We start from the raw sequence: 13,228 nt of genomic DNA on the forward strand, positions 1-13,228 counted from the left end.
CTTGTTCCTGCACGGTCAGACACAGCCATTACACATTTATAAGATGATCTCCTAACAGGAACATTTTTTTTTTAAACCCATCCAACCAATTGTGGAGTTAATTTTTATTCCAAGATCTGTTGATTAAAATATACTTTTGTTCGTGGAAAAACCCCTTTAAGGTTTTCTGTGTAATGCATGGACATGCTGGGTTATCCAGAGCAAGAGACATTCTTGCCAGCCACGTCTGGCTAACAATATAAGAATCTTGATAGAGAGATCCTCTCTTATCTCAGAATTCATGGTAGTTACAGGTTATTTGAATATAGGTTTTCTAAATATGAATAAATAAACACGTTTACATGGAATCAGTCAGAGTGAACATCTTGTCATAGAGCATGGGGAGAAACATTATTAGATATACAATCCTCATCATTGAAATTTCAACACCAAGGAGGAAAAGTCGTGGACTTCTGGAAATCACAGGATGGTGTGAGGTAACGCTATTCATCATGTTGAGGGGCACTCACTTCACCGGGTCAATTAAAGCACACATGCAACGTTTTCCGGTAATCTACAGTCCAGCAGTTTATTAAACATCATAAACTGCTTATAACATAGTCCATCACAGTGGCTCGCAGGAATGTTACACATGTAATATCATAGAGCCTTCTCAGTGACAGATATGCCCACTTGGCTTCAGATACAGCCTTCAGCAAGGTAACAACATCAATGTCCATAACAAGCGGCGTTTTTACCTTTGCCGGGTCTAGCGGCTTCCATTAGCTCTGTTCTGCCTAAGCTATGGTTTAAGGCTCACCAGACGTGGTATCCAGGCCACGTGCCTTCCAGGCTAATGGTGTCCCAGACACAGGGATCAGGCCTCTTGCCTCCCAAGGCTAACGGTGTCCCAGACACAGGGATCAGGCCTCTTGCCTCTCAAGGCTAATGGTGTCCCAGACACAGAGATCAGGCCTCTTGCCTCTCAAGGCTAATGGTGTCCCAGACACAGGGATCAGGCCTCTTGCCTCCCAAGGCTAATGGTGTCCCAGACACAGGGATCAGGCCTCTTGCCTCTCAAGGCTAATGGTGTCCCAGACACATGGATCAGGCCTCTTGCCTCTCAAGGCTAATGGTGTCCCAGACACAGGGATCAGGCCTCTTGCCTCTCAAGGCTAATGGTGTCCCAGACACAGGGATCAGGCCTCTTGCCTCTCAAGGCTAATGGTGTCCCACACACAGGGACCAGGCCTCTTGCCTCCCAAGGCTAATGGTGTCCCAGACACAGGGATCAGGCCTCTTGCCTCTCAAGGCTAATGGTGTCCCAGACACAGGGATCAGGCCTCTTGCCTCTCAAGGCTAATGGTGTCCCACACACAGGGATCAGGCCTCTTGCCTCTCAAGGCTAATGGTGTCCCAGACACAGGGATCAGGCCTCTTGCCTCTCAAGGCTAATGGTGTCCCAGACACAGGGATCAGGCCTCTTGCCTCTCAAGGCTAATGGTGTCCCAGACACAGGGATCAGGCCTCTTGCCTCTCAAGGCTAATGGTGTCCCAGACACAGGGATCAGGCCTCTTGCCTCCCTACTGTTTCGAAATCACCAGGATTTATATATCCTTCTGTGCGCACAGGACCTGTGATGATGTCACAGTCACCTGAAGGGGAGGTACGTGGTCAGCCAGAACACACCCCCTGGACATTTTAGCAATGTAGCAAGACTCTGCATTACAATGGATACACGTTAATGATATACAAATCATGAAAAAACAGATACAAAATTTTAAAATCATCTTGAATTTAAGCATCAATATTGAGCACCAATCCCGTCTGAAGAAGGAGCCTTTGTGCTCTGAAAGCTTGCAAATATATATATATTTTTTCTGGTTAGTCAATAAAGGTATCACTCTCAGAATACTTTTGTCATTTTTGGGCATAAAAGTATTTACATCGAGCACCAAGTGTAGAAATACACACACTTACACGCCTTGCCTGCTATCAATGAGGTTATTAATAGTTGGAGAAATGGCCATACCACTGATTCCACGACCAATTCAATGTAACACTGAGCTGTTAGTGTACCTGGAATGAACACTAGAGGGGTCCAGTTACCATACAGTATGTCACAGCACACCATAATCCCTTTTTTGTGACGACCTTTCCATGGCATTGCCCATTTGGTCTCCTGACCAATTTCTGGCTATTATTGTATCCAGGACAAACAGACTCATCGCTGAAGAGGATAGACATCCAATCCAGTCTTCATTTCCATGATAGTCTTTGAGAGTGGAGGCATGAGGTCAATGGAATTTCTGTAACTAGATTTCTGGCTCATGACCCAGTGTTGTGCAAATGCCTTCTGGTGGCTTTTGTAGACACTGTTTGATACCTTAGGCTTGGTATGTGATGTCTAATTTCACTTGCAGTACAGAATGGATCAATTGTGGAACTACTAGTACAGTCATTTCACCAAGGTGTCCCAGGAGCTATTTTTCATGATGACAATACCAGAGCACACATTGCTCGTGTTATTGTGAGCAGCCTGTGTGGCCTAAACATGGTACTATGGCCTGCAGGGTCTTTGGACTTGCCTACGATCACACACATCTGAGACATTATTGTTTGGAAATTGCAAAGGGAGCTGTCCGCAGTGGATCTTGATGATTTGCATGCCCAAGTGCATTCAGCATGGCAGAACTCTCCTTAGATACGGTGGCTCAGTGGTTAGCACTCCAGTCTTGCAACACTGTGGTCCTGAGTTCAAATCCCACCAAGGACAACATCTGCAAAGAGTTTGTATGTTCTCCCTATGTTTGCATGGGTTTCCTCCCAATTTCCAAAGACATGCTGATAGGGAATGTAAATTGTGAGCCCCAATGGGGACAGTGATGATAATGTCTGGAATTAATGGCGCTATATAGGTGAGTAAAATAAATAAATTACTGAACTAATTAATAGCAGACAATGCATATAAGTGTATGTATTTCTGCAGGTGGTGCTCATACTCAATACTGAATAAATCAAGATGTTTTGAACATTGTGTTTCCATTTTTTCAGCATTTCCATATCATGAACGTGTGTGTTGATCTTGTGATTTCTACACTTTTATGACTTTTCCTTCCTAGTGTTGCAATTTCAATGTTGAGGAGCGAAGTTTAGAGTGAAAAAAATCTGCATAGTTTAAATTTTAATCTAACCACTTCCTGACATACATTGTACATGTTTGGTGGATATAAGGTTCGCATGTATGGAGCAGGCTCAGGAGCTGAGCCCACACTATATACAGGGAGTGCTGGCTGTGTTATACAGCTGGCACCTGCATCTAACAGCAGCTCATCACTGTTGTTTAACCACGTAATTGCTGCTGTAAATATGGGGTAGGTGGTCATGAAGTGCTAATGGGTTGCATGGAAGCCAGTGACCTCCTAAAGACCTCAGTTGCAGCCACCTTTGTACTTCAAGCAATCAGATTCAAGTTCACTAGGGGAACTAAAAACAAACAAAAAAAAGCAATAAAAAAAAAGTTTTAAAAAATATATATTAAAAAAAATGTTTAGATCACCTCCCTTTTCCAATGCAATACAAAAATAAAGACAATAACAACATATTTGATATCAAAGTGAAGAATATTTTTTATCCACGAAAGTTAAAAGACCCCTGATATCCTTGGTATCATTGTAATTGTACTGACCATGAGAATCACACTGCGGGTCATTTTCACCGCACACTGAAGGCTCTAAAAACAAAACCCCCAAAAATAATAGTGGAATTTCTTTTTTTTCACCATTTCTGTCACAAGTGTGCTGTACCCTGCTGGGACCTGTGGTGCACCTGGGATCAGAAGATCACAGAGACTAGCTGATCACAGGTCCTCTTTGGAATCTACGCACCCATTCATATGAGTGGTGCGCCCAAACCTCTACAGTATATGTGTATATATGTGGATATGACAATTAAGCGTATTTTAGTGCTTACCATCAAATTGTTTAAATCCTCTTTCATCTGTTGCAACTTCTTCCTCTGGCTAAACTCAAAATGATAAAAATGTAACAAATCACATAATGACATGTTCATAAGAATATCAAATTGTGAGTAAGAAAAAAAATCACTAAGTGCAAAGAAAAAAGTTTTTCTCTAATTCATTTCTAAACATTTTTTTAGTAAATATCTGAAAATTTTGTCTTCACGAATAGAAGACAGAAAGGAGTAGAATTGCTTTCTATACAGCCCCTAATTTAAAGGGACTGTCAGCACAGAATGACTGTTCAAACCAAGTACAGGCGCTCAGTGTAACATGGCCAATCATTTACATACACCATCCCACCTGCTTGTTTTCCATCTTTCTCCACCCTTCCCTGGCTCCATGAAGCCTGAGCTGTCATTCAAATAAGGAGTGGAGGGGGGATGTTGAGATAGAGGGAAACCAAGTAGATGGGAAGGTGTATATAAATGATTGGCTCCGCAATGAAGCACCGAGCTTAGTTTGAACAGTCATTCTGTGCTTACAGAGTCCTTTTAAAGGAGTTTTCTAAAACAACAATATTCATGGCATATCCTTAGGATAACCATCAATATCAGATCTCATGGCAGCTGTCTATGTGGGGGCGAAGCTATTCACCAAGGGCTACATCATCTCTATTGTTTACCGAGCAAGGGGGGCTACACTTTTAATGGTGGCTTTGCCTGGTATTAATGCCTTGTTCGGTTTAAGGTTACAGAAAAGATTACAGAAGTAATCCTGGGGGCACATATTTTTATGAATGAATTTTCTTGTTATTAAATCAACATATAATATAACAAAATACTCTGATATATAATAAAGTCCAAAACATATAGGTACACTTCATTAAAGGGGTATTCCCAAGTTTTGAAGTTATTCTCTATCCATGAGAGAGGGGATAGCTTCCCGATTGCTAGGGCTCCTAGCACTGGGACCCCCATTGATCTAAAAAAGAGGAGCGCTAAAGAGCCCCATGAGAATGGAGTGGAGGTCAATCATGCACACTGTGGATTCCATTCGTTCTTAATAGGACCGCTACAGATAGCTGAACAGTGGGCTCATCCTGTCTTCAGCAGTCCCATAACAATGAATGGAGAGGCAGCATCATGATTGACCTCCGATCCATTCACAAGGCCCCAGTACTCGAAATCGGTGGGCATCACAGCTATAGGACCCCCAGCAATCAAGAAGTTATTCCCTAATCCACGGAGAGGGGGCACCTTCAAAACTTGAGAATTCCCCCTTTAAAGAATCGTAATCCACCAATATGGTTACTGTGATTGATACCTTGAAATAGTTATCCTGGCTGATCAGACTGCAGTTGGGAAGCATTTTCAGAAGTTTGTCGGCAAGTGTTGTTTTTCCACCATTTGTCACACTACCAAATTAAAAATGAAATATGTCAAAATCCACATATTTAATAATAACATTAGTGAATGAAATAAAGCACTAAAGGGAAGCAGAGCAGAGGACTATCCAGGGCTGTTGCAGCTTTTCAACTGGCTGTGTACAAAAACGGGAAGAAGATTGTCTGGATACACTGTAACAAAGTCCAGCTTAGTCTCTGAAAGGAAACAACAATATTCCCAGGAAGAGGAATTGAAACACTGTATGTTACAGAAGCCCTCCCATGAAGATTTTTCTACATTAATTGTATGTGTATGTATGTAATGTAGTGTGAGTGTATTAATATACTCACCTACTGCTGCCTTCTCTGCCTTCTATCCAGGCTCGTTCTGCTCCTCTTCTCAGTGACATCACCACTCTGCAGATCACACTGCACTCTTCATGACCCAGAAGTGGCTTTTATAATTGAAGTCTATGTAGCGTCAGGATGAAGTTCCACAGACTTATGTTGTAAAAGAGACTTCTGGCTCACGCATAGAGTGAACCGGATAGTCTGAATTGTGGTGACGTCACTGAGAAGTGAAGCAGAACAGAGCTGGACACCAGAGAAGGCAGCGGTAGGGGAGTATATTAACACATACACACCAAATACATATACACACATTTAATGAAAAAACATTAATGGGAGTGCTTTTTTAAAGCGGAATTGTCACCATATTTCACAATGCAAGTGGTATACATTATTAGATAGATCCTGATGATACTTGTGTACTTTGAAAATCCATGTCAGAATGCTTCTATAATGCTGATATTAATATGTCCTGCTAAAAAATGAAAGAGCTCATAAGTACAAGTGTATTCAATCTCCACCCAACCAGCACTGACTGACAGCTGCAGCTTGTACTAATCAGAGTGAGAGCTCAGCAGCAGGAGAGAGGAGGGACACTAAGGAGCTGTCTATCAGGCTAGCTGGGAGAAGAGTGAGTGTAAACTTTCAAAATTAGGATTATACAGCCATTCTAGCATGGATTTTCATAGTAAGTACACTAGCCCCATTTTGCTGAATATAATAATCTGATTTTGGCTGACTGAAATATATGGAAGAATAGACAGTTATAACATGAGCTATATAAAAATGTTTTAATCTATTATATGTAAGGGACAGCCCTATGATAGACTTTAGCCCTGAAGTATCCAATGGCTCCGTGCAGAAAGGTGAGTCAACCTTATGACACTGGCCAGATGTAGGGGTGATTAAATGGAAATATCCGCATTTATAGCATAGTATAGTATAAGAAGCATTGGGACGTTATCTGCTATGTTATTGTAAGAATACTCACCCACCAATTCCAACAATGAACGTTTTCATGGCCTTACTTTCTTGGTTTCTACTTCTGTGTTAAAACAACAAGAAGGTATTATATATTTACAGAAAATTAAAAACATCAGAAAATGTTATATTAAATATTGTATTAAAAATGTCACATTTTGTTAAATAAATGCCAATAAGAAGAACACATTACAAATAAGCTTTTTTCAAGTTATCTAACACGAGGGGTGTTGTAAAAGTCAGGTGCCCAAGCCCCAAGACATGTGATCCACCCCTCCCCAAAAATAAAAAAATGTAACACCACAGATAACACATAAGAGTACAATTAATGTAGTACATGTCACCTGCAGTCCTGTGTAACACTACAGATAATACAGTGATCACTCTTTGAGAACAAATAATGTAGTAAATGATACCAGCAGTCCTATGTAAAACTATGGACACCATTTACAGTGATATTGTCACATGGTAGCACTGTGGTGCTTGATAGATAAAGTGTCATGGTCTGCCAGGGTAATAAATCTCCTGTTGTCCTGCTGCTCCTGAACCCAATGATTTTCTCATGTCTTGTGACATTTCTTTTCCATGTGGTGCCATTGCCAACAGCGTGGAAAATGGGAGAAGTCAAGCAGTGCCATCAGCTGATAATAGGCAGCAACCAGTGGGACCTAGCTACACCCATCTACTATTTGGAGAAGTCTGGCCAGAAGGTCAAGGAAAGATGCCAAGTGATTCAACTATGCATAAAAATGTAGAAACAGAATGCAGAAAAATGGAAGCAGGTGTTCTGGACTGATGAGTCAAAATTCTAAGTATCCATGGATTTTTGCACCTCTCTTTCTTCATGTGTTCAATACTTTTTCCCTGTGTCATCTCCTATTACACATAATTTATTGACATTTCACCATAAACCAGCCATGACCAAGTGCCCCCGCATGATTTCAGAGAGAGGAGTGAAAATAATTTTCAGAAGAGCTGTCCAAGAGCCAAGGACCACCAGAGGAGAGCTACAGAAAGACCTGGAATGAACAGGTACAATTGTTTCAAAGAAAACTATAAGTAATGCACGCAACCTCCATGACCTGTATGGACGCTCACCAAGCAAGACTCCATAGCTGAACAAAAAGCATGGTCAAACTCATTTACAATTTGCTCAACAATATTTAGACAAATTGGTGAAATGCTGGGAGAATATAGTCTGTTCAGATGAGAACAAAATTGAACTCTTTGAATGCCATAATACAGACCATGTTTGGAGGCCAAAAGGCACTGCATTTCTCCCCAAAAACACCATGCCAACAGTGAAGTTTGGAGGTGGGAACATCATCGTGTGGGGTTGTTTTTCAGAATATGGCACTGGCAAACTTCATGTAATTGAAGGAAGGATGAATGGACAGATTTACTGAGACATTCTTCATAAAAATCTGCTGCCATTTACCAGGATGATGAAGATGTAACAAGGGTGGACATTTCAACAAGACAATGATCTCAAATACACAGCCAAGGAAACGCTTAATTGGTTTCAGAGAAAGAAAATAAAGCTGCTAGAATGGCCCAGACAATCACCTTACCTGAATCTAATAGAAAATTTATGGAAGGAACTAAAGCTCAGATTTCATAGAAAGAGCCCACGAAACCTTCAGGATTTGAAGAGGGCTTGTGTGGAAGAATAGGACAAAATCACACCTGAGCAATGCATACGACTAGTTTCTCCAAAGAGGAGTCATCTTGAAGCTGTCATCACTAATAAAGACTTTTGCACGAAGTATTAATTCAATTTCATTAAGTGTATGAGAAATGTTACCCCTTGGATACCGGTCATACGCCGCTCACTCAGCCAAACCATATCTCACACTTTGCACTGACGAAGGGCAGTACCCTGAAACACAGTGTCTGCAAATTGAGATTTTGGTTTTGGCTATTATCCCAAGTCATGTGATAAGGCTCCTTGAAGAGTCAATATTGACTTTTAGGATTGCTACTTCCTATAAGTGACAATAGCGTTCTAGTTCTCTTCTTCTCTGAAGAGACAATTTGCATATTTCCCAAAAGAGCATAGTGGCTTAAAAGTGTCCTCACCTTGACATGCTAAACATGTCACTCTCCACAAAGAGAAACTTTACTCCTTGGATATTAAGTGTGTTCAATACTTTTTCCCTGCGTCATTTCTCATTATTACACATAACTTAATTTATGGACATCTATGGTTTGATTTCTTTGCCTGTGTGGTTTGGATGGGTTGTTACTGACATCTGGTGAGAATTTCGTGTCAAAAGCACCATTAGAAATATACTTTCTTAGAGAACTGATGACGAGAGAGAGAATAATGTGAGCTGTCTACTCATCTCATGAATTCAATGTAATAGCCTCTGTGCACATCCTATAGGGCATATTCCCAGATGTTAACAATGCAATAAAAAATATATTCTACCAAGAAAACATAACACAAATATATCAACATGAGAAGACACCATATACAGGTGCTTCTCACAAAATTAGAATATCATCAATAAGTTAATTTATTTCAGTTCTTCAATACAAAAAGTGAAACTCATATATTATATAGAGTCATTACAAACAGAGTGATCTATTTCAAGTGTTTATTTCTGTTAATGTTGATGATTATGGCTTACAGCCAATGAAAACACAAAAGTCATTATCTCAGTAAATTAGAATAATTAACAAAAAACACCTGCAAAGGCTTCCTACACTTAGTCTGTTTTCGTAGGCTCCACAATCATGGGGAAGACTGCTGACTTGACAGATGTCCAGAAGACAGTTATTGACACACTCCACAAGGAGGGTAAGCCACAAAAGGTCATTGCTAAAGAAGCTGGCTGTTCACAGAGTGTTGTATCCAAGCATATTAATGGAAGGCTGAGTGGAAGGAAAAAGTGTGGTAGAAAAAGGTGCACAAGCAACCGGGATAACCGCAGCCTTGAAAGGATTGTTAAGAAAAGGCCATTCAAAAATTTGGGGGAGATTCACAAGGAGTGGACTGCTGCTGGAGTCATTGCTTCAAGAGCCACCACACACAGACATATCCATGTCATGGGCTATAAGTCTCGCATTCCTTGTGTCAAGCCACTCATGACCAATAGACAACACCAGAAGCATCTTACCTGAGCCAAGGAGCAAAAGACCTGGACTGTTGCTCAGTGGTCCAAGGTGTTATTTTTCAGATGAAAGTAAATTTTGCATTTCATTTGGAAATCAAGGTCCCAGAGTCTGGAGGAAGAGTGGAGATGCACACAATCCAAGCTGCCTGAGGTCTAGTGAAGTTTCCACAATCAGTGATGGTTTGGGGAGCCATGTTATCTGCTGGTGTAGGTCCACTGTGTTTTATCAAGACCAAAGTCAGCGCAGCCGTCTACCAGGAAATTTTAGAGTACTTCATGCTTCCCTCTGCCGACAAGATTTTTGGAGATGGAAATTTCATTCTCCAGCAGGACTTGGCACCTGTTCACACTGCCAAAAGTACCAATACCTGGTTTACTCACAACAGTATCACTGTGCTTGATTGGCCAGCAAACTCGCCTGACCTTAACCCCATAGAGAATCTATGGAGTATTGTCAAGAGGAAGATGAGAGACACCAGACCCAACAATGCAGACGAGCTGAAGGCTGCTATCAAAGCAACCTGGGCTTCTATAACACCTCAGCAGTGCCACAGGCCGATCGCCTCCATGCCACGCCGCATTGATGCAGTAATTGATGCAAAAGGAGCCCCGACCAAGTATTGAGAGCACTTACTGAACATACATTTCAGTAGGCCAACATTTTGGATTTTAAAATCATTTTTCAAGCTGTTGTTATAAAGTATTCTAATTTACTGAGATAATGACTTGTGTGTTTTCATTGGCTGTAAGCCATAATCATCAACATTAACAGAAATAAACACTTGAAATAGATCACTCTGTAATGACTCTATATAATATATGAGTTTCACTTTTTGTATTGAAGAACTGAAATAAATGAACTTTTTGATGATATTCTAATTTTGTGAGAAGCACCTGTATATCCAAGTTTTATCTATATAAGATATCTACACAGCAGTCCAGTCCTGTCCAGAGGCAAAAACAGCATAATTTAGGATATGACCTCGACTGTCTCAGTGATGCATTGTCTCAGGTCATTCAGATCCTGTGGCTTTCTGGTTTGGAGCATATACACTGATTCCTTTATATAGCCTCACAGAAAGAAGTTGCAGGGTGTTAGATCTGGCAATTGTGGAGGCGAATTGGCCTGAGACAACAATGGAACTCATTATTGAACACTTGCAGTGTATAGATAAAACTTGGATGGATATTGTACAAGGTAAGTGCCCCTAAATGTACATATAGAGAGAGAGAGAGAGATTGCATGTTAGCCCATGTATGCAAATATATATATACTCGTGTGTATATACTGTATATATATATATATATAAAATCCCCCCACATGTATTACACATGAATAATACTTCCACTGATATAATTCTCCTCATGTATAGTGCCACAGTGTGGTTGCTGAGGGGGATGAGGGGAGACAATAGGGATGCCCAGTCAGTTGCTGGAAAACATGTTCAGGAATGAACCTAGGTGCAGCGGCAGAAGTGTGACGATGCTGCGGGCCCGGTGTCGGTGGTGAACAGAGCGGAATCCATCATTGCTTTCCCGGTGGCTATTCTATTGAAGCCGTGGGCAGCCGGAGGAAGAGCGTGCGCAAATTGGGATCTCGGCCCAGCCCGCTGCTTTAGGAAAATGGCCACCGGTGGTGGTGCATGCGCAGTTTGGCCTAGATTTCAATCTGTGCACGCGCCGCCTCCAGTGGCCATTTTCTGGCGCACCATGGCTTCAGGAAAATGGCTCCCGAGAAAGCAATCATGCACTCCGCTCTGCTCACCGCTGACACCGGGCCCCCAGAATTGCCACACTTCTGCAGCTAGCGGCGGCTTCCTGGGGAAGGGACCCTGCTCTATGCAAAGCACTCTGCTCTGCCTCACCACCGACACTGGGCCCGCAGCATCGTACCGCTGGGATACCCTTCCTCCTACCCAGGGCCCACATAATTGCCCCACTTCTGCAGCCGCTGGCTTCCTGAGGAAGGGACCATGCCTCCTGTGAGCCTGCTCCACCGCTGTCGCCCCCGCAGGTAAAATATCTTAAATTTGGACTATAAGATGGACCCCCATCTTATAAAAATCTTTTTTTTCCTATTTTTCACCCCAAAACTTGGGGTGCGTCTTATAGTCCGAAAAATACGGTATGTATGTAACAGACTGTAGATTTGTATGTAATAAATATTCTTTATTGATACATGGTTTTGTCTTTCTTTGTTAGCGTTAAGGCATCACTAATATTTGTATATTATTAATAGTCAAGTTTGACGTTAATAATATCAGACTACAATAGAGGTATAGGAGTCCCCATTACATTTTGTAGGGAAATTTTCCCCCTTTTTCAGATAGTGTCTTTTGAAGTTTATGAATTCATGTCATGTTCTCTCGGTTATGAGTACGGTGGCTATAATTTTGTACCATCCTTTTTGAATCACTTTGTATATTAACTATAAAATCTGGGTCAATCGGCCACATAGGAATATACCCTGAAGGATTTTCCCATTCATTTCATGAGCTCACGTGCTCCTTTATACGTTGTGTGCAGCAGCGCGTGATGTAATGTCGACAGTAAGGAGCAAATACAATACACAAATACATTCAGAGAAGGAGTCGGATAAATGCTGCGATGATCAGTAGAAGGTTTGCTTCACATCTGGTCTTATTTCCTGCACTATCCCTATGTCCTGTTGTGTATAATATGTGACTCTTTGACACCATGCTTGATGAAGACAGCCGAGCAGTCTCGTAAGCTTGTATCAAGCACTGAGGACTCTCAATGTGGATTATTTTTAAGAGAGAGATACATTTTATTTTGTGTAAATATATAGGAACTTTTAACATTCACCTTTGAATGCAGTTGTGAAGTCTGCATAGCCTAGCCTAGTATAGGGAAATACATTGTATATGCCCCCTGTTTACCTTGTGTACGGCCATGGAGAATGCCTCCTGTCAGCTCAGTGGAAGTGGGCAGGACGAGCTCACATGGCTGTCGTAGTCACACATCACGTGGGCTTGTAAAGCTGATGGGTGGAGATTCACTACAGAAAGGAGAAAAAAATGGCCCTATGAATAGAAAAAAGGAAGCCGGGCTACCACTGTCCATTTTAGGGCTCGCTCACACCACTGTATAACTCGGGCAAGTGCTATCTGTGAAATAAATTGCAACATGCCACGACTTCACTCTGTATTCGGCTGAGTGCGAGAAAAAAAAATTGGATGCTATGCGGACTATCAGTATAACATCCGATTTTTCGGATACATTTCAATTCTGTAATATGGTGGGAAATGATCCTGTAAATGATTAATAGCTGGTGAGTAAAAAAACGGATTATATATGGGCTGCACATGGATGACAAGTGAGAGAAAATGGTCCCACTTTTCTGGATAAGAATGGAACCGGTTATTTAAACGCTCGTGTGACTTCAGCCTTAGACCACAGCCCCACTATCAGTATTTGTTCAGTATTCGGTCAGT

At 41.5% G+C, this 13,228-nt stretch overlaps 1 protein-coding gene across 1 annotated transcript in view; it reads right to left on the minus strand.

Moving 5' to 3' along the window:
- Nucleotides 1–12,795, minus strand: part of NMRK1 (nicotinamide riboside kinase 1) — a 104,411-nt gene extending 91,616 nt beyond the window's left edge. The window contains exons 1-4 of the mRNA XM_073670670.1: nt 12,674–12,795; nt 6,665–6,718; nt 5,265–5,355; nt 3,953–4,001 (exon numbers count right to left, since the gene is read on the minus strand). Coding sequence (XP_073526771.1) covers nt 3,953–4,001; nt 5,265–5,355; nt 6,665–6,693 — 169 coding nt within the window. The 5' untranslated portion in view covers nt 6,694–6,718; nt 12,674–12,795. The remainder of the gene's footprint in view (nt 1–3,952; nt 4,002–5,264; nt 5,356–6,664; nt 6,719–12,673) is intronic.
- Between the last annotated feature and the right edge of the window lie 433 nt (nt 12,796–13,228).

Source organism: Phyllobates terribilis, unplaced genomic scaffold (genome assembly GCF_046119375.1).
Source record: "Phyllobates terribilis strain yellow unplaced genomic scaffold, ASM4611937v1 Scaffold_1__5_contigs__length_1240528914, whole genome shotgun sequence".
NCBI lineage: Eukaryota > Metazoa > Chordata > Amphibia > Anura > Dendrobatidae > Phyllobates > Phyllobates terribilis.